Raw genomic sequence first — 23,355 nt, forward strand, 5'->3', positions numbered from 1 at the left:
ACCCTCAGTGTCCATCCATGTTGTCACAAATGGCTGGATTTCATGGTTTCTTATGGCTGAGTAGTATTCTATTGTGTATATATACCACATCTTCTTTATCCATTCGTCCCTTGATGGGCACTTAGGTTGCTTCCAAGTCTTGGCTATTGTGAATAACGCTGCAATGAACACAGGGGTGCATGTATCTTTACGCATTGGTGTTTTCAAGTTCTTTGGATAAATACCCAACAGTGGAATAGCTGGATCATATGGTAGTTCTATCCTTGATTTTTTGAGGAATCTCCATACTGTTTTCTATAGTGGCTACACCAGTTTGCACTCCCACCAGCAGTGTATGAGAGTTCCCTTCTCTCCACATCCTCTCCAACACATGTTGTTTCCTGTCTTGTTAATTATAGCCATTCTGACAGACGTGAGGTGATATCTCATTGTAGTTTTGATTTGCATTTCCCTGATAGTTAGTGATTTTGAACATCTTTTCATGTGTCTGTTGGCCATCTGTATATCTTCTTTGGAGAAATATCTGTTCAGGTCTTTTGCCCATTTTTTAATTGGGTTGTTAGTTTTTTTGTTGTTGAGATGCATGAGTTCTTTATATATTTTGGAGATTAAGCCTTATCAGATGTATCATTTGCAAATATCTTCTCCCAATTGTTAGTTGTCTTTTCATTTTGTTGATGGTTTCCTTTGCTGTGCAGAAGCTTTTTAGTTTGATGTAGTCCCATTTGTTTATTTTTTCTGTTGTTTCTCTTGCCTGGTCAGACATGGTGCTTGAAAAGATGTTGCTAAGACTGATGTCGAAGAGCATACTGCCTATGTTTTCTTCTAGAAGTTTCCTAGTTTCAGGTCTTACATTCAAGTCTTTAATCCATTTTGAGTTAATTTTTGTGTATGGTGTAAGGTAAGGGTCTACTTTCATTTTTTTGCATGTGGCTATCCAGTTTTCTCAACACCATTTGTTGAAGAGACTTTCTTTTCTCCATTGTATGTTCTTGGCTCCTTTGTCGAAGATTAGCTCTCCATAGATGTGTGGGTAGTGCTACCCTTTATCTCTCTTTTTTCTACATGTCTAAGGACATTGCGTTCACACTGATTCCTTTTACATCTTTGCCTCATTGTCTTAACCACTGACATAGTAACATATTATTTTTTTATTTAATCATTTTATTGAGATCATATTGGCTTATAACACTGTGTAAATTTCAGGTGTCCATCAGTATATTTCAGTTTCTGTAAAGACCCCAAATAGCCAAAGCAATCCTGAGAATAAAGAATAAAGCTGGAAGTATCACACTCCCTGACTTCAAAATATACTACAAAGCTATAGTAATCAAAACAGCATGGTACTGGCACAAAAACAGACACACAGATCAATGAAACAGAATTGAAAGCCCAGAAATAAAACAACACATCTACAGACAGCCAATGTTCAACAAAGAAGCCAAGAATATACAATGGAGAAAGGAATATCTCTTTAATAAATGGTGTTGGGAAAACTGGACAGCCACATGCAAAAGAATGAAAGTAGACCATTATCTTATACCATACACAAAAATTGACTCAAAATGGATTAAAGACTTGAATGTAAGACCTGAAACCATAAAACTTCTAGAAGAAAATATAGGCAGTACTCTTTGACATCAGTCTTAGCAGTATCTTTTTGAATCTCATGCCTACTCAGGAAAGGGAAACAAAAGAAAAAATAAACAAATGGGACTTCATCAGACTAAAAAGCTTCTGCAAGGCAAAGGAAACCATCAACAAAACATAAAGACAGCCCACTAACTGGGAGAAAATATTTGCAAAGCATATGTCAACAAGCGGTTAATTTCCAAAATATATAAAGAACTCATACAACTCAACAACAAAAAAACGACCCAATCAAAAAAAGGGGAGAAGATGTAAACAGATATTTTTCCAAAGAAGATATACAGATGGCCAACAGACACATGAAAAGATGTTCAACATCACTAATTATTAGGGAAATGAAAATCAAAACTACAATGAGACATCACCTTACACACATCAGAATGGCTATAATTAACAAGACAAGAAATAACAAGCATTGGAGAGGAAGTAGAGAAAAAGGAACCCTCATACACTGCTGATGGGAATGCAAACTGTTGCAGCTACCATGGAAAACAGTATGGAGATTTCTCAAAAAACTAAAAATAGAAATACCATATGATCCAACTATCCCACTACTGGGTATTTATCCAAAGAACATTAACTCAACAATTCAAAGAGATTTATGCATCTCTATGTTCATCGCAGCATTATTCACAATAGCCAAGACTTGGAAGCAACCCAGGTGCCCATCAATGGATGAATGGATAAAGAAGATGTGGTATATATACACAATGGAATACTACTCAGCCGTAAAAAAGACAAAATCATGCCATTTGCAACAATGGATGGACCATGGATGGATCTTCCCAACACCATTTATTGAAGAGATATTCCTTTCTCCATTGTATATTCTTGGCTTCTTTGTTGAACATTTGCTGTATTATTCTAAGTGAAATAAGCCAGACAGAGAAAGACAAACACTGTATGATTTCACTCATATGTGGAAGGTAAACTAACACATGGATAAAGAGAACAGATTAATGGTTACCAGAGAGGAAGGGGGTTGGGGGATGGTGAAAGGAATAAAGGGGCACATATGTATAGTGACAGATAAAAACTAGACTACTGGGGTTAACATATTATTTTAAAAATTTGTTTAAAAGGCAGCACTTTGGGAGAATGTGATTGCATTCCTCCATGCATCACTCTCACCCCAATTTTGTCAGCTCCTGTCTGACTCTCTAAATAGTTTCTCCCAGTTCTTCCTAGCAGAGCTGAAGCCTATTTCCTATAACCTCCCTGGACATACATCCCTGAGATCTGCCTCTACTTTGGGCCGCACCTCTGCCTTAGTGATCTAGCTGCCGTCCACCACTGCTCTCACCACAGCTCCCCACCCACCCCTACACACACAACTGTCTACTCAGATGGATCAAATCCCTAACAGTAAAATGATTCTTAACTTTGGGTTTGGGAAATGTGATGGAATCTACGGATTTCTGCTCCCCACCCCAAGAAGATGCACAGTATGAACATACACACAAAATGTTGCATACCATTTCAGGAAATTAATGGAATGAAGCCCCACAATAGACTCCTACAGTCATTGCATCTTGCACAGAGAGAGATACCAATCTAGAGCTTATTTAAGTCTACTATGGTCATAGAACTTTCTGTGGAGGAATTTTAAATTTATTTTCTTGCTGAGTTTCCATAGTCACTGTCTAAAGGTTTCCAATTTCCCAATGACTCTTGCAGTTGAAGGTATGTGCTTATCACAATTCTCAATAGAGTCTTCTGAATGAATATAAATTCAAATATTGACCAAGATATTGTTAAATCAAGGAAAGGGATGAGATGCTGCTTTTAAAATGAGGTTTAAAGCAGAGAATGAGAAGGTTTTGTAGAGTTAAGGTGAAAGACAAGAGTTTTCCAGGGATGATGCTGGGAGAAAAAAAATCTGGAAAATTAATTATTTAGGAGTGAGCCCCTGAGCCTCTTGGAGAAGCTAAAGGTTATATTAGATCCATACCATTTTTACATAATGTTAAATTTCCTAGCTTTTTTCTCTAGTTTTGAACTTCCTAGTTGGGTTTCAGATACATACCCAGGAAGACAATACTTCTGTTCCAAATAGAGGTTTGGAATGAACATTTTCATCTTTTCCAATGAATCGAATGAGTTTTTCCTTCTCTGTAGATGTTGAAGGTTTCTAGGGCGCAGAAATACCAAGGACCTGTTAGTGAGCTGGTGTGTGACACACAGGCATGGCAAGTTGCCTGGCGCCATGTCTGAAGCTTTAATTTTCCATTTGCTTTAATCATTTAACAAGCATTTTTGAAGACTTACAGCAAGCATTGTGTGATAAATTAGTGGGGATGGAGTAGTGGGGACAAGGGGAGATAACTGTGAGAAACACAAAGATTTCTTCCAGACCTCAGGAACTCACAGTACAGTAGGAGAGATAGGCAATAAAATAATTATGGTATACGTGATTACTGTTAGCACAGAGGTGTGTTCCAAGAGCTGTGTGCACCAGAAAAGGGCCCTACATTCTGCCTAGACACTCAGGGAAATTTTTACAGAGAAAAATGATATTTGAAGGCTGAGTAGGAGTTTGTAAAATAGAGAGGAAAGGGCCTGATCTAATGCCACAGATGGAGGGAAAGAGGTGATGGATTACATATTTAAAAGATATGGTAGAATTTAGTGACCAAATAATAATGCTTTCCATTTATTTTGTACCTTCTGTACACCAAGCACTGTACCAGAAATAAAACAGAGAGTGTTGGTCAAAAGGCTTGGGTGTTGTACAATATTTTTATTCTGTTGTCCTGCATGTACAATGATTAGAGGACCTAGGTCAGAGCCTGGGGTCATGCCAACATTTAAACTATTTGCAGAGAAGAAACATCAGGGAAGTAAATTAAGACAGTATAGAAAGTGTTAGGTGATCATGAGTTCTGAAAGACAAAGACAATAGTCGAACCAGGAATTGGCAAGGGCTCTTATGCCAGACTTATCTCGGTTTGAATGCTGGTTCTGCCACTTATAGCTGTATGATTTTGGGTAAGTCAGTCAACCTTTCTGAGCATTAGTTTTCTTATCTGTAAAATGGGGACAATAATATTTACTTGAAGTTGTGTTGTGTAGATAAGAGATAACGTGCAAAGCATATACTAATGGGGCACTCAATCATTGGTAGTTATCATTGTATTTTCATTATTATTATTACAAATGCCCCAGGAAGGGTTGTTATTACTACTAATGCCCCAGCAGGGGTGGAGACAGAGTAAGAAGAGAAGTTTGGAGACCAGCCTGGCAGGAGCGGAAAAAGGCAGCTCAGAATGGGAGCTGAAGAAGTGGAAACACAGAGTTCAAACCACTATTTGAAAAATCTGGCAATGAAGGGATAAATAAACAGCATTAGGATGAGAGGTAGATCGTGTAGTTAATAAGAGTGTAGGTGTGAATGAGGCTAATGGGAAATGGCCGGATTAGGAAAGAAAAAATAAAGAGATTAGTGTGTCTGTAAGTATGGTTAAATCTATGTGAGGAAAAGAAGGAAGTTGAGGAGTTTACTCCAGATGATCTATTTCTATTTTCAACAGTACCTATATATACATTCTTTAAAAATATAAAAGGAAAGGAAAAAAATAATACTAAATAATCTTACTTCTTCTGCTTTCTTTTCTTCCTTTTCTTTCTCAAGTTTCTCATCCTCCTTACTTTCTTCTTCATCCTCTGTAAAAGGCTTGTCTGTTCCAGGCTCAATGAATTCTTTTAAAAATTCCTATGAGATAAAACAATATTATAATTATAGCTTAGGGTACATAAATATTTTAGTACTATATTAGCAATTATTCATTAAAAAATATTTAATGAGCACTAATCCTGATATTGGGCATTGTGCTAAAGACAAGAATACGAAGATTAATAAGAATGGTCCCTGCCCTTAAGAAGCTTACAATTTAGTGGACAAGAAAATGCTATGGACACATATAGTCACACAGTAGGAGCACCTAATTTAGATCTGGTAGTGGACGAGGGTGAAAGAGATGGTTGGTCAGGAAATTATCCTGAAGGAAATAATGTCTGAGCTTCTTCTTGAAGGATGACTAAGAGAAAATAGATGGTACAATGCTAGGCAGAGGATGCTGTATGCACATGATTGGCTGTAAGAACAGAAGTAGTTCAGCAGGACAGAAACTTAGGGGCAGATAGACAGGGGCACAATCATAGAGGAAGAGCTAGAGTGTCATGCCAGGGAGACTGGATTTTATCCTGAAGGCATTGAGGTTCCAATAAATTGATTGATCTGTTTTGCATTTGAAAATAATCACTCTAGCAATGGGAGAGTAGATTTAAAGAGGAGGAAGGAAGGGAGGGAAGAAGGGAAGGAGAGAGAGGAAGAGGAGGGAGAAGAAAATGAAAAGAAGAGGGACTGAACAACACACAGTTGCAGGAATGAAGAGGATGAGGATTCAAGAGATATTTAGAAGATAACTCTTAGTGATTGATTGATTGATTGGATGGATATGGGAGGGTCAGGGAAAGCATCTTGAAAGACACCTGGTACATGGTTTAGGCCACTACATAGATGATAATGCCATTCACAGAGATAATGAACAAAGTTGGATAAGCAAGTTTGGGAAAATTTTTGAGTTCAGATTAGGCTGTGTGAGTTTGAGGTACCACTAAGACATCTAAGTGGAAATATCCAGGAAGTAGTTGACTATATGGATCTTGAGTTTAGATGGAGGGACTTGGGCTAAAGATAGAGATTAAACAGTTACCTGCATTTAGTTAAAGCCAAGAAAGTAAATTACATCACCAAAGGAGAACTTGTGAAGTGACTAGAGGATGAGGCCTTAGGACAGGAAGCTAGTGACATAGAGGGCTAGAGAAGAAAGAGGAGCCTGCAAAGGAGGGCAAAAGTTGCCTCAGAAGTGTGAGAGGGCCACCAGGAAAGCCAAAAGAGAAAAGAGAAGGAGTCAATAGTGTTGAATACCTCAAAGGAGTCTACACGAATATTGACTAAAGACTATCCTTCAGATATTTATTGTAGCAATGTTTATAAAACAAAAGCTAGAAATAAGCTCAGTGCCCACAATAGGAAAATTTATAAATAAATTATGGTGTAAACCATACAATAAGATATTTCATAGCAATTTTAGGGGTTGGCCCAGTGGCATAGCAGTTAAGTGCACGCGCTCTGCTGCGGTGGCCCGGGGTTCGGATCCCGGGCGCACACCGACGCACCACTTGTCAAGCCATGCTGTGGCATCCCATATAAAGTGGAGGAAGATGGGCATAGATGTTAGCCCAGGGCCAGTCTTCCTCAGCAAAAAGAGGAGGATTGGCAACAGATGTTAGCTCAGGGCTGATCTTCCTCATACACACACACAAAAAAGATACTTTATAGCAATTTTAAATAGTATTGTGGAAATATGTTCATGGTATAGAAAAATATTCACAATATATTAGGATATTTTTCCAAAATGAAAATACTTTTTTTTTCTGATAATACACTATTGCTGAAAATATTTGAACGATACAAAGAAATTAAGAATCTCAGCTCTCAGAGGTAGCAACTTCTATCAGTTTGCTGAATATTCTTCTAGACTGCTTTATACACATGTAAACATTTTAATATAAATGAGATATAATATATGTTACATTCTATAATCTGCTTCTCTCAATGATATATCATGAATGATTTTTATTTCAAGTCATAAACATCTACTTTATCTGCACAGAATCCCATGATATGAATGCACCATAATTTATTAAATGAATCTCCTATTGATCAACATTTATATTGTTTCTAGTATTTTGCTATTATAAATAATGTTGTAATTAACATCCTTACACAGATATATCATATATTAGAATTATCAGATAGACTACAAAGTTATATTTAACCTATTTAAAGAAATAAGAGATTGAAAATATGAGTAAAGAGAGAAAGATTACAAAAATTATCAGATTTTAAAAAAGAACCAAATAGAACTTCAATAATTAAATTTAAAAACTCAACAGAAAGGTTTAATAGCAGATTAAACTCAGCTGAAGAGCAAATTAGTGAACTAGAAGGTAAGCCAGAAGAAATTATCTAGGATGCAATGCAGAGAGGCGAAGAGACAGAAAATATGAAAGAAGGTTAAGAGACATGGGGGCAGATTCCAGTGAATATCCATTCAGAGTTCTAGAAGGAAAGAACAGGGTGAATATAGTAGAGACTATATTTGAAGAGATAATAACAGAATTTTCCAGATCTAATGAAAGATACCAAGCCAAAGATTCAGAAAACCAAGAGAATCCCAAGCGAAAATTTAAAAAGAAAAGAAAAGAAAATCCACCCTACATGCATGAGAGTGAAAGTGCAAAATGCCAAAGACAAAAAGAAGATCTTAAAAGTAGCCAAAGAAAAGAGATGAATTAACTTCAAAGGAACTGACAGCTGAATTCTCAATTGTGAGTTTGGTAACAATAAAATCCAGAAAACAGTGGAAATAGTATCATCAATGTGCTGAGAGAAAATAATATCATCCTAGCATTGTATATCCAGCAAAAAAATTTTAAGAATAAGAGTGAAATAAAGACATTTTCAGACAAACAAAAATTGAGTTAGCCTCCAGTAGATCCTCACTAAAGAAAATTCTAAAGGTTAAGGAAGAAGGAAAGTGACCCCAGGTGGAAGGCCTGAGATATCTGAAGGAACAATAAAGAAATTAAACAATAAATCAACTTCAATGCCAGCATATTTCTTAAAGGTAAATCACTATAGGCATTCCTACTAAAGGCAGAAACAAGAAAAGGCTGTTTGCTATCTTCACTACTATTTAACATTGAATTGGAAGAATTATTCAATGCACTTAGACAAGAAAAAGCAATTAGAGTCATCATAATTGAAAAGAAAAAGATAAAACTATCTCTATTGGTAGATGATTTGATTAAATATCTGGAGAACCTGAAAGAATCAACTGAAAAACTCTAAAAACAATAAGATAATTTAGCAAAGTCACAGCACATAAAATTAAAATACAGGCATCAACAATCTATATACAAATATTTACCAGTTAGAAGATATAATGGAAAAGAAGATCCCATTTAAAATAGCAAAAAATTAAATAAAATACTCAGGCATAAACCTTACAAGAAATGTGCAAAATGAGCAAACTATAAAAAGTTATTGAAAGGCATAAAAGGAGACATCCTATATCCCCTATTCTTGGATAGGACAACTTAACATCATAAACATGTCTGTCTTCTCTAAGTTAATATATAAATTTAATATTATCCCAGTTTTAAAAAATCATATTTTTTCTAGAGCTAGAAGAAAAAATAAGCAAGAATAGCGATGAAACACCTGAAAAAGATCAGTGAGGAGGCCTGGCCCTATCAAATATGAGAATGTATCATAAAGCCTCAATAATTAAAATACTGTGGTAATGACCCATTAACAGGCAATAGGTCAATAGATCAATAAAAAATAATAGAAAATCCAGAAATAGACTTGGTTGAAATGGCTATTTTCAAATGTTGGAAATACTATAATGTGGAAGACAAATCAACCTTGTTCATATCAACCCAAAAGACTGAGCAGTGAGTCCTAACCAGTGGGTAGAAAAAGCTACAAGTAGATACATTTCATTTAGTTCAATGGAAAGAATAATGTTCTAATAGTCAGTGCTCACCAAAAACGAATGGGCTATCTCTGCAAGTAGTACTTTGTCACTCAGATATTCAAACACAGACATAATGATCAAGCGTGGGTATTATACTAAGATCTAAGTGTCAGAAGGTTGATTGAATTCAACCACCTTTAAAATCCTTTCTGTTCTTAAGACTCTATGATTCTGTATAGCTCTTGAATTTTTTCTTAGATCTGATGTGCAGCCAAGATCATGTCTGTGGAACTTTATTAAGTTCCTAAAACTATACAGTAACTTAAGATTTATAATGTTTATGAAATCATTTAGTGGTTAGTGCAAAATAATTCTCGCCAAGATCTGGGCAGCAAAGGGAAATGAGCATTTGTTAAACGTGTGTAATTTAGAAAGGTGGTATTTCTTCAGTGTTTAAATGGAAAATAAAAGTCCCACAAATGTGTAGACAGAAACTTCCCTCTCAGACCCAAGAGTATTGACATACATGCTGTAGGGGAGCAGAATTTGCCACCCTAAGATGTGTCTCTTTGGCCTGATTATTATTCTTTTTTTTTTTTCCCAAAGCCCCAGTAGATAGTTGTATGTCACAGTTGCATATCCTTCTAGTTGCTGTATGTGGGACATGGCCTCAGCATGGCCGGACAAGCAGTGCATTGGTGCGCACCCGGGATCCGAACCCGGGACGCCAGTAGCGGAGTGCACGCACTTAACCGCTAAGCCACGGGGCCAGCCCCTGGCCTGATTATTTTTAAGAACAAAAGACTCAGGAAGAAACTTTGACTTTCCCCTTAACCGCCTAAAAGAATTTAAGATAGAAGGCCTGTTTCAGGAAGGAGCTATCACCCTAAATAACTATAGTATAATATGAACTAGGTGTGGTAAATAGGAAGAAACCTAGGAAGGCCCATTTGATCAAAGTCCTCTCCATGTCCCATTGTCTCTGCAAAGCATGGCAAACATTTGTTTACTAAACATTTGCTTTTCCGTCTCCATGTGAATTGCCTTCCTTCCCTTTGAAGTCCCAAACCACTACCCCGAACATCCTCCTTTGTCTTTAGCTGAAGATGGTATTTAAGGTGGTGGCTTTGGCCATTTTGGTGAGTTACTCAGTTTTCCTGGGTTTCTCTCATGTATACATGTTATTAAACATTCTTTGATTTCCTCCTATTATTCTGTCTTATGTCAATTTAGTTCTTAGACCAGCCAGGAGAACCCAGAGGGTAGAGGAAAATTTCTTCCTCCCCTACCATGCCATCAGATCATACCTGTATCATTTACAGCTCTGATAGCAATGGGAGCTTCTTCAGAACTTACTGGAGATGAACTCCCTCAAAGAGATGGAAGTAAAAATAAATGTTTGTGACTCCCATTAAGTACATGATATTCATTGATTTGGGATCCTCGGTAAACAGGTGGTAGTTAAAACCACAGGATTAACAGTAATGTGTAGGGTATAGAATAAGTGAGAGCAAGCTAAGGACAAAATAGCAACATTTAAGAGGTAGGTTGAGGTGGAAGACTAAAATAAAGAGTTAAAAGAAATAAGAAGTAGGCAAAAAAACATGGAATTTTTGTCTTATGAAGAGAGATTACTAATGGAATGAACGATTAACAGGGTCAAATGCTACAGAGAAGTCAGGTTAAATATGGGATTGGAGTTCCTTGGATCTGGCAATAAGGAATCATTAGTGACCTTACAGTAATTTCAGAGTCTTAAGAACAGTGATTGTATAGGAAAGAGAAAGAAGTAGTAGAGAAGGAGACAAGAACAAGGCACGTGTTTTTTAGGATGGGAGAAATGACCACGTTTATATATTGATAAAATGGAACCATTAGAGAGGAGGATGTTAAAGATACAAAAGAGAGACAAAAAGGGCCTGGGATTAAGAGCTCAAAGGAAGAAATAACCTTGGACAGAAACTGGAGGGGAGAAGGAAGGGTATGTGCTGAAGCAGGTAAATCTGAGCATATGCCTCAGGAAGTGGCAGGCAGCTCCCCTCTGAAAGCCATCCTTTCCTTTATGAAGTAGGAGACAAAATCATCCGCTATGAAAGTGGGGAGACATGTTTGGGTGGATGATTCTCTCGCTTAGAAGGGAGAAGAGCTGCCAGTGCTGTTGGTCAGAGCCAAAATTCTCTTCTGACAGAGTAAAGGAATGAGGATTCAGAACATTGATTGGAAAAAGTCACTGAACCCTTATCCATTGAAATACAGGAATAACCTGAATAATTACCAGTACTAACACATGGTAAATACCTCTTCTCCAAGTAGATGCTCTTTTTCTTCAGGTGTCAATAAATTTATTTCTCTGCCTTTGATTCCAGAAAGAAGGTGAGAGCATGTGGTGATCCACTCATAACATTCTCTCTGAGAAGAGATCAAAGATAATTACTAAGCAGAAAAAATCAGATTGGGCTAACTAATATATTCACTCACTCCTATTGAGGAGATGCTAAGTACAATTCCTCTAAATAGAACCCCATTCAATTAACTTTGCGTCACTTCAGTTCAAAGATTTGTGCAGAAGTGATTTTGAATGAATACAGACCTGGATATCATCTCTTATCCACAGGGTTTGGAATCTGGGTTGTAATGGGACAAGGAGTAGTGAAGTGCCATAAAACCAGATGCAGAAAGATTGTTGAAATTATTATGGGCAAATGGTCTGTCCCAACAAATGTTACGCAACTGACCAAGTCAACTGTGATTGTATAACAATAACAATAAAAATAGCAAACACATGGCATTTAAATATATGCCAGACTTTTGTTATAAGCATTGTGCATATATTAACTGATTTGATCCTCAATATGAGACATGTACTATTTTTTTTTTATTGAGGTATAATAGAAATAACATTATACTAGTTTCAGGTGTACAAAGCATGATTCAATATTTGTCCATATTGCAAAATGATCACCACAATAAGTCCAGTTAACATCCGTCACCATACATATTTACAAATTTTTTTCTTATGATGAGAAATGAGATATATTCTATTATTATCCTCATTTTTTTAGATGAGGAAATTGAGGAAAAGAGTGGTCAAATATCTTACTCAAGGTGATATACATAGTTAAGCACAGTGCTTGGATTCTAATCCAGGTGGCCTGGGCTCTAAACCGCTACAAAAATATTACTCCACCTCCCCCCAATAAAGTGAATGAATAAAGATTTGAAGTACTCTTTGGAAAAGGTGCTCACAACTTATCTATTGAGATACAGGAAAGGTCTACAGCAAGTCTCATCTACCTAGAGTGAATAGTAAAACTACATTTACTTTATACCAAGATGTCCTAACAGCTAAGATCTGGCTTCAATGTTTAAAAGATACGCTATTCCTAATTAGTGAGTAAAAGCAGAGGGAACTAGGAAACATTATCTTCTCTGGGGAAGGAGATCTGGTCACCTTAACCATCAAAAAACTGTACTGTGTGGTGAAATAATGACCTACTAGTGGTCCTTGAAATCAACCAGGAAGAGCAGTAAGATGTTGTATATTTTTCTCATTATTAGACTTATTTTTAATTGCAGAATTGTTATGAAATGTCAGAGACAAAAAGTTTTAGAAATCAAATCTAAACCCTTATGTTACAGATAAGGAAACTAAAGCCAGTAGAGGTAAAGTAAGTTTACCACAGCTTTGTTAATTTCAACAATAAGTTTAAATTCTGGATTCAAAGGGTTGGTATGATGTCTTATTGCATATCAAAAAGAGGATCAAACAAAGGATATGAAAGTATTGGGTTCTAGTCCTAAGTTCACTTAATTAGTTGTGACTTCTTGAATAAACTCTCAATAGTCTTCATCTATTAAAAACAAATGAGGTTGTTGGTTTACTCTAGGTGACCGCTATGTAATGAGGAACTATTAAAAACCATCTCGAGTTGTGGGGAGCCCTAAGTGTAGCATTTGCTGATTTCCATGTATAAATATTCCCACCATGGCAATTTCAATGGTATTCATCAATTCAGTATATTATCACTGAATGTGAAGTTGGGAAGGGGTGTGCCATCATCTCTTGTGAACCATTGTGAGTTTCCATCACACCACTGCCCCTAAGGATCCTTCCAGCTACAAAATTTGATGCCTATATTATTTAACTTTCTTTATTGTACTTAGAACAAAGCATTAGTTAATTTTGAAAATAGTACGATTTTTTTGTGTGTGAGAGAGGAAGATCAGCCCTGAGCTAACATCCATGCCAGTCCTCCTCTTTTTGCTGAGGAAGACCGGCCCTGGGCTAACATCCGTGCCCATCTTCCTCCACTTTATATGGGACGCCACCACAGCATGGCCTAACAAGCGCTGCATCGGTGCACGCCTGGGATCTGAACCCAGGCTGCCAGCAGTGGAGCAAACGCACTTAACCGCTACGCTACAGGGCCGGCCCTGTATGATATTTCTGAAATTTTATTTCTTCAGAGTTAATTCATTATTCATGATAAATAATTAAACTATTACCTAGTTGAATTTGCACACTGTGAAATAGATCCTAGTCACTTTCTTATAAACTTCTAAAACATTGAAAATACTATCATAAGACTTCTGATGGGGAAAAAAATCAGTGGGAGTTTTTTGATGAAAGTTTCACAGTAATCTACAGAGTTAAGCAAGCTTTCCTTCAAAACCTTCAAGATCACATTTGACCAGCTCTAGACCTGGATAGCTTGGTTCCTAACCAATACATGTGGATCTCTTTCCATCTATACTGTTACTTAATTCTAATAAAGTCTGAATCAGGGCTGTGTTCATAAATATTTCTGGTGTGAAGTAAAAGGGCTAAAAATTCATGTCTGGGTGATGGAGGATTTAAGAAACAGGAGATGGTCCTAAATGTTAAGCCTATTGTAGTGGATCAAAAGCAGGAGAAAGAGAAGGCTATAGGAGATAGTCTTTTATAGGATGTCAGTGGTAAGACTATGGTGGTAATGGAGTTATTAAGAATCCATCATCCCCTGGTCTCCACAAAAAGGTGGGAAAGCTGGAACTTCTCTGAGTTTGCCTGCTGGAACATCACAAAAGGCAGGTCCCTAGCACGGCTCTTCAAAGTCATACTCCTTTTGGAGGGCCAAATCCTGAAACTTGTAATAGTAAGTGGATGACAGGAGGTTATTGCAACCCATGGTGGATGGCAGGGTCTTAATAAATTACACAGGGCAGAAATGGGAAAGAATGGCATGGAGGGAGTCAACTGCAGCCAGAAGTCAGTTTGAAGGGCCCCAACTAGAAGTCTTCTCATTTCCATCATGGTGGGTATTTCTTTGGGTGGGTATTTCTTTGAGATATTTCCCTCCCATATGTTCTCAGCACTATCAGGTGTTGGTCAACGTGTGTCTTTTACCAGTCTTGGCCTGCTGAAGGTTATCTCAGAGATCCTTCCAGGTCATCTGCCATTTGCTCAGATTATGATTAAACTCCAGGGCATCAGTGACTCTAATTCTAGATGCCTGGAAAATTATAGATGGTCAACCTAAAGCACTTGAAAAAAAAGACATCTATCTAGCTTATTAGAATTTTCTCTGTACACAATCACGTCATCTGCAGATAGAGACACTTTTATTTCTTCCTTTCCAATCTATATACCTTTTATTTCTTTCTCTTGCCTTATTGCAATAACTAGACTCTCTAGCACCAGGTTGAATAAAAGTGGTGAGAACAGACATCCTTGCCTTGTTCCATCTTAGGGGAAAAGTATTTATTCTATCATCTTTAAGTATAATGCTAGCTGTAGGTTTTCCATAGATACCCTATATCAGATTGAGGAAGTTCCTTTTTATTCCATGTTTGCTGAAAAAAAATTATTCATAGTGTTTTATTATTTTAATTTTCTACTGAATGAAATTTGCTATTTTTAAATTTGGACTCAGCATCTATATTTATGAGGTTTATTTCCCTTATATTTATGGGATTTTTTTTAGAACTTAGTCAGCTATATGAATAAACTGGGAAAACTTTCAGTCATTATCTTATGCTTTTAAATTGTCTATATAGCATGGGGATTACCTGCTCCTTGCAAGTCTGAAAACACTTGTCTGTGGAGCCCAGGGAAAAATTTTTAGGTTTTTTTAATAAATGCATCTGTTTCTTCCCTGAAAATTGGGACATTGGGAATCTGAAGGAAAAAAAAACCTCTTAGAGGAATAAGTGAGTTCAGCAAGGTCACAGGATATAAGATCAATACATTTTAAAAATTTATTATAATTATATATATTAGCAATGAATAATCAGAAATTGAAATAAGAAAAGAATATCATTTATAATAGTGCCAAAATATGAAATCCTTAGGGATAAATCTGACAAAAGATGTGTAAAATTTTGTCAAATGAAATAAAGAACTTAAATAAAGACATATACTATGTTCACAGATCCAAAGATGCAATACTGTTAAGATGTCAATTCTTCACAAATTAATCAATAGATAAAATGTAATCATAATCAAAATCCCAGCAGGCTTTTTTGGAGAAATTGATAAGCTAATTCTAAAAATTTCACATATGGAAAGCAAAGGACCTAGAATAGCCTGACCAATCTTGAAAAAGAAGAACAAATTTGGAGGATTTACACTACCTGAGTTGAAAACTTATAAAACTACAGGAATCAAGACAGTTTGATAATGATGACAATGTTGACAAATAGATCAACAGAACGCAACAGAATGTCCAGAATAACACCCACACATATATGGTCAATGGAATTGCAACAAAGACGCAAAGGCATCTTAGTAGAAAAAGGATAGCCTCTTCAACAAATGGTGATAAAAATACTGGATATCCAGGTGACGCAAGCAGTTAAGTGCGTGCGCTCGGCTGCAGCGGCCCGGGGTTCGCCGGTTCGGATCCCAGGTGCACACAGACACACCGCTTGTTAAGCCATGCTGTGGCGGCGTCCCATATAAAATAGAGGAAGGTGGGCATGGATGTTAGCCCAAGGTCAGTCTTCCTCAGCAAAAAAGAGGAGGATTGGCATTGGATGTTAGCTCAGGGCTGGTCCTCCTCACACACACACAAAAAAAACTGGATATCCAAAGGGCAAGAAATGAACTTCAATCCATACCTGGCACAATATACGGAAAAAATTAACTCAAAATGGGTCACAGACCTGAATATAAAGCCTAAAATTATAAAATTTTGGGGAGAAAATCTTCGTGATGTTATTATACAAAATTTTTCTTAGATATAACACCAAAAGCAAGATCCATAAAAGAAAAAAAAGAATGATAGATCGAACTTCATCAAAATTAAGAACTTTCTCTCTTTGAAAGATATTGTTAAGAGAAGAAAAGACAAGCCACAGACTGAGAGAAAATATTCGTAAATCACATGTCTGATTAAGGACTTATAGCCAGAATAAAGAACTCTCAAACTCAATAATAAGAAAACAAACAAATCAATAATAAATGGGTCAAAGATTTGAACAGATATTTCACCTTTTTTTATAAATAGTATTAATTTTATTTCCCTCATAACTGTTTAAACATCTCAATTATCTACTAACCAAATTACAAGACAATTGAAAAATGTTTTTTGCCTTTTTTCCCAGTTTTATTGAGATATAATTGACATATAACATTGTATGAGTTTAAGGTGTATGACATAATGATTTGATATATGTATATATTGCAAAATGATTACCACAATAAATTTAGTTAACATCCATCACCTCACATAGTTACAATGTTTTTTTCTTGTGATGAGAACTTTTAAGGTCTACTCTCTCAGAAACTTTCAAATACAAATTTCACCAAAGGAGATATATGGATGACAAATAAGCACATGAAAAGATGTTCAACCTCATTGGTCATTACGGAAATGCAAATTAAAACCACAATGGTATACCACTACCCACCTATCAGAATGTCTAAAATTGAAAAGATTGACCATATCAAGTGTTGGTGAGGATGTGAAGCAACCGGGACTCTCATACGCTGCTGGCAGGAGTGTAAAATGGTTTAACCACTTTGGAAGACAGTTTGACAGTTTCTTAAAAAGTTAAACACACACATACCATATTACTCAACCATTCCATTCCTAGATATTTACTTAAGAGAAATGAAAGCAATGCATATGTACATGAATATGCATGGAAGCTTTATTTGTAATAATTGAAAACTAGAAGAAATTCAAACGCCCATTAACAGAAAATGAATAAATAGTGTGTGTCCATACAATGAAATACTACTGAACACTAAAAAGCATAAACTTTTGATAAAAGCAACAATATATGTGAATCTTAAAATAATTATGCTTAGTGAGAGAAGTCAGACAAAAAAGTGTATAATCTGTATATAAATTCTTAAAAATGAAAAATAATCTTTGCTTTTAGAAAATGGATCAGACATTGCCTGGGGACAGGATGAGGCTGGAAGGAGAGATTACAAAGGGGTACAAGGAAACTTGGAGTGTTGGATATGTTCCTTTTTTTACTGTAGCGATCATTTTACAGGTGTATGCATATTTTGCAAATTATCAAATTGTACACTTTAAATATGTGCAGTTTGTTGTAAATCAAATCTAAAAAGTCTGCTAAAAACAACTAAACTAAACTAAACAAAACAAACTAAGGGGAAGACAGAGTCATTACCTTCATCTTATCCAGCTCATGAAGTTCCTTAGGATTTTTTTGTAACTGACCTGTGATACTCAGAGCCATGGCTGTCACCATCCCTTTGCAACAACTGAGGGAAAAAAAGCACATACACACAGCATGACCTACTTATTGTTGGTTCCTCTTCTAAGTGTTTTAAATCCAGATACAGTGAAAGTTTACCATAATAATTAAGCTACTGACTCACGAAGGAGAATAATTTGACTCTTTCTCAGTTTCTTACCCTTGTCTTCTTCCTCCCCTCCATTCCTCTCACTCTTGACCACTGGTAACATTGAATGGAAATGAAGGGGAAAATTGGCTAGATTGTAAAAACTACCTCCTGAATTTGCAGTAATCATAGTGGCAGTATGCTTCCTAGTTAATAAATTACAATGTTTTGGACCTTATCTTTATTCTGTGGGAATCTTCTAGCTTTTCAGATAAAAGGGTTTTCTCTTTTTTTGTGTGAGGAGGACTAGCCCTGAGCTAACATCCGATGCCAATCCTCTCCTTTTTTCTTGAGGAAGACTGGCCCTGAGCTAACATCCGTACCCATCTTCCTCTACTTTATATTGGACACCGCCACAGCATGGCTTACCAAGTGGTGTGTCTGTGCGCGCCTGGGATCCGAACCCACGAACTCTGGGCCGCCAAAGTGGAGCGTGCACACTTAACCACTTGTGCCACCGAGCCGGCCCCTCTTTTTTTTTTTAAGGGATGTTTTGGTTGGTATTTAGTGAAACATAAAAGTATACATTCAGCTTTGCATGGAATTATACAGGAAACTATAAGCTTCTTCATAAATGCTCCCCAGTATGTGCAAAAGCACAAGATGTACCTAATTTATGCAAGTAAGTGGGTCTTTTTGTTTTTTACAAAGCTCACTCCCACATCTGTACACACTTCCCATCTTGTCTATGCTAACATTGTTTTCAAAAGAATTCTAAAGCCATCAAGAAAACACCAAAATCTCATATTCCAACTGGGCAGTGTTGAAGCCAGTTTAAAAATTGAACTAGTATTTTTTCCAAGGTTTTAAAACAATCTCTTATTGCAGCTACTTAACTGCCCTTCTCTCCTCTGCCTTATGTCACATTTAATGTTCAAAAGGGCAGTCATAAAATAACCAGATAGTTTCACCTGTTCAAATAGCTGGAGTATTGGGACAACTTCCTTGCCAGTGCAGTCGCCTCTAGCTCTAACTTTGCAACTCCTATATCATGTTTGTCAGCACTTTCCTCCTCCAACTTTGGGAGGGTGTCTTGGTCAGTAAGGTCAGGTACTATTAAAATCAGCAAATTTACCATCCACTGGATCATAGATATATGTAATTCATCCATCTGTTAAAAAATGATTATAATACAAATGACCCATTTTAAATAAATCAAACAGTAAAAACCATACCAAATTTAAAAACAGAAATTATCATACCTGTGTCCAATTTTCAACACTATCACTCTTAATGAAATCAAATCATCACTGCTCAGCTAGTGTAACCTTATTTTCTTTTGCTCACTATATTACATTAAACTACCCCCTTCTCTTCTTTAGCTTGATCAAGGGTATTAACTCATTCAAGCGACAGTTCCCATATTGTGCACCAAGGCATCCCAAGGCTCCTAACTCTCAAGGAGGCCACGGATTTTAAATTCTTGAGGGAAATAACAGTGATGTGTGACACCTGTCAGACTCAGCATGAACTTGACATAGTTCGCAATTTCAGCATTAGATATACTGTATCACTTTTGATGCCATCAGATCTTTGTGAAGCTGGTTTTATCCATGGTTGTGTGGTAAAAACAAGTACTGTGTGAAAATCAAGGTGGAAAAGGAAATGAGGGTGGCAATGTCGAATCTGTTTCCACGGTTAGAGAAGATGTACAGGGCCCAAGTATATACATTCCATTAGTAAGTAATAATGATTAAATGAGAATAAAATAAAAGGTTTTTTTCTTTCAATGTCTGTGTATGTAAAAAATTAAACTGAGACATTAAATTTTACAAAGTTTATTTGAGCAAACGACATTCCAATCTGGCAGAGCCAAAACTGAAAAATGGTTAGGGGCGCTCTGCAGTCTGGGGCTAGGACAGAGATTTTTTATAGGGAAGACTCTGAAGCAAAGAAAAGGAGTTATTGGGCCGGCCCTGTGGTTTAGCGGTTAAGTGCGCGCTCCGCTACTGGCGGCCCGGGGTTCAGATCCCGGGAGCGCACAGATGCACCGCTTCTCTAGCCATGCTGAGGCCTCCTCCCACATATAGCAACTATAAGGATGTGCAGCTATGACATACAACTATCTACTGGGGCTTTGGGGGGAAAAAAAAAAAAGGAGGAGGATTGGCAATAGATGTTAGCTCAGAGCTGGTCTTCCTCAGCAAAAAGAGGAGGATTAGCACAAATGTTAGCTCAGGGCTGATCTTCCTCATAAAAAAAAAAAAAAGAAAAAAAAAGAAAAGGAATTATTTAATCGGCTGTAACTTAAATGTTCCCTTTATTTGAGAAAATTTAGTTATTTGGCTGTTGTTATAGTTGTTCTTGAGTTTTATTTTTTCATATTTGAGAAAATCTAGTTGACTGTTTATGACTAGTTGTTCTTGAGTTTCATTTTCTTAGATTCAAGTGCACTGACTCTGGGTTTGGTTTGTTTACATAGGTCACCAAAGGCACAAATGGTCCTGCAGTCTAACGGCTTCCTTGTTAACTATTGTAACTTGTCTTACTTTTCCAAACAGTCACTAAGTTGTTAGGACATAAATATTTAGTAAGTTGTTTGAACTTACCTACTTAATAAACTGAACTGTGAGGTATTTCTTTTGGCTTAGGAGTATGAAAATACTGGGGCACAAAGGGCACTGTGAACAGGGAAAGTTTGGGAACCTCTGCATTAGGGTGTTTGCTGAGGCTGGTCCCAGAAATAAAACACAGAAAATGTTATAAAATGCAAACGTCAAACACACCATACTCTCAAATGCCCTCCCATCTTTCTCTGTTTGGTGAATTCCTAAGTATTCTTCTAGGCTTAAACATGATCTATTCTGAGAAGACTTTTCAACTCCCACTGGCTTTAATTTGCTCCTTTTCCTGTATTTCCATAGTACTTTGTACATATCTCTATTATAATCATTTGCATATCTGTCTCCTCAATTAGACTGTGAGTCTCTTTAAGGTGTGGGCCATCACTTTATCCCTCAAAACCACACATAGTACTTAGCAGGAAGTAAGGGCTTAATAAATGTTGAATGAACAAAAATCAAACTTGGTAGCCTATCTGAGTACTAAAACCCAAGCCTCCCGCCTCAGAAGGAAATGTTGTTAATGACCTAAAGCAATGTTGATTAGGGAATTTTACATCTGAATTAACACATCAGGAAAACAGCAATCTTCCAGAGGAATGGTTAAAAAAGACTGTGGTCCTCTTTCACAAGTCAAAGATATTTCCCCCATACATTCCACTAGCTATGCCCCTGCTGCTTCTCAACTAAAGTAAATAAATTCCTAACTGTTCTTTCATGTACCAATGGCCTGGATCACACTGTCATTTACAGAACTCATTTTTGCTTACATAAAATATTAATCAAACCTTGGACCATCCCTATAAAATAAACAGAAATATGGATTATCATCTTCATTTCCAAGTTACATTAGAAAGATTAAATGGTAGAATCAAGGTGATGCAATAGGTTATAGGTGAATTTAAAATTAGGATAGAATTAAAAACAAAATATCTTTTACTTTTACAAAGATATGAAGTCATTGTTTGTAATTAGATGGAGAGTGAATATGTTAATTTTTTATAATAAACCAGAGATTTACTGTGATTCTGATACAAAATTTCTTAAGAGAAATTTTAAGATGAATTAAGTGATTTTCTTTTATGAAAAGACTTGTTCCAAATGTACTAATCTTTTCAGAGATGACAAGTAGCTACTTAGCCACCTCCTAGCCGATGTGTTATTTAATTGCATTTAATTTGTCCCTTCAAAATATAAGTGATGTTTAACAATGAGTAAAAGAAAGTTATGTTATGGAGAGGTCATTTTGAAAATGGACAGTTGGCAAGATTTCCATCGTGGTATGATTTTGTTGCTGAAAATGACACATAGGTCACTTTTTAAAACTCTCAAATTTATATATTTGAAAATCTGGAAATAAGTGTCTAATTGTTTTAAAATCTTATAAATGAAGTGTTTCAATTGGCTGGGAATTGTTTGTTAAAATATCAAAATGCTATATTGTCTAATTTTTGTTTGGTGGATTTTTTGTTTTTTATTTTCTTATTTTTTTATTTTATTGAGGTCACATTGGTTTATAACATCATCCAATGTTTGCAAGAACAACTGATTGACATTATGGTAGATGGAAAATTCTACTATTCAATTTAATAGAAATTTTTGCATAATTGATGGATGAAATTGAAAAATAAGTATTATTATTTAATAAATACAGCCAATAATGCACTTCTTCAACTTGGATTCCTGTTTCTTTGTGAGCTATCATTTCAGCAATGACAGTCCTTAAAAACAAGTAGTGAAATAAACTGAACTTAGAAACAGACTTTCAAATGGCTTTATCACTGTTAATCTGCATTTATAAGAAATTACGAAGCCTGTTCAATCACACCCCTTTTTTTAACCCTTACTAAAAATTATTTTAAAATATTACTTATTTCACTCCTTTTGACTGTTTTTATATGTTTTATAATGTATGAAACAGGTCAATAGAGTAATTCTCGCATGTTGGTTAGAAATGACTTGCTCAAAGATATTTTTGCTGATAGAGGTACATGATAAAAAATGTTTGAAGATGACTGTTTTAGACCGCCAAGCAGCACAGATTAGACGGAGTAAGGGCATAAAGGAAAAAACAAAACAAAATAAAACTGAAGGTAAGGGCTGGCCCCGTGTCTTAGCGGTTAAGTGCGTGCGCTCCGCTACTGGCGGCCTGGGTTCGGATCCCAGGCGTGCACCGACGCACTGCTTCTCTGGCCATGCTGAGGCCGTGTCCCACTTACTGCAACTAGAAGGATGTGCAGCTATGACATACAACTATCTACTGGGGCTTTAGGGGGAAAAAAATAAATAAATAAAATCTTTAAAATCCATTGAAAATCATTTGAGTAATTATGTAAATTCCCATTTTGCCCTCCCAACCTCCTGCTTTAATTAGATAGGCATGGTTTTTCCCAGCCAAGGCAAAATATACCTCACAAATCCCTACAAGTACATACGTGGCGCTGAAGTTCAATGTTACCATTGTTAATCTCATTGCCTATCTTCAAAAGCCATTGTTGAATCATGTTATATATACGTGCTTGAAGGACCCTGAAGGAAAAATCAAGTAAAATAAAGATAAGTCACTTACTTAGAGTATAAAAGTAACTATTGGCTAAAAGAAAGGGTTTTATTTGGCTGGGCCTAGTAAATTTAGGTGTTGACAATTGTTTGAGAACTCAGGAAAAGGTGAATCAAAGCCTTGAATTATCTGGTATAATGGCTTCCCCACTGACATAGCCTTCCTAACCCCAGG

General features: G+C 36.3%; 1 protein-coding gene across 1 annotated transcript in view; it reads right to left on the minus strand.

The window, feature by feature from the left end:
- AXDND1 (axonemal dynein light chain domain containing 1) overlaps nt 1-23,355 on the minus strand; it is a 105,422-nt gene that overhangs the window by 20,089 nt on the left and 61,978 nt on the right. Inside the window, exons 18-23 of the mRNA XM_058539964.1 lie at nt 23,057-23,150; nt 18,972-19,171; nt 17,826-17,919; nt 11,499-11,609; nt 5,246-5,362; nt 3,677-3,781 (exon numbers count right to left, since the gene is read on the minus strand). Coding sequence (XP_058395947.1) covers nt 3,677-3,781; nt 5,246-5,362; nt 11,499-11,609; nt 17,826-17,919; nt 18,972-19,171; nt 23,057-23,150 — 721 coding nt within the window. The remainder of the gene's footprint in view (nt 1-3,676; nt 3,782-5,245; nt 5,363-11,498; nt 11,610-17,825; nt 17,920-18,971; nt 19,172-23,056; nt 23,151-23,355) is intronic.

Source organism: Diceros bicornis, chromosome 4 (assembly GCF_020826845.1).
Source record: "Diceros bicornis minor isolate mBicDic1 chromosome 4, mDicBic1.mat.cur, whole genome shotgun sequence".
Classification (NCBI taxonomy): domain Eukaryota; kingdom Metazoa; phylum Chordata; class Mammalia; order Perissodactyla; family Rhinocerotidae; genus Diceros; species Diceros bicornis.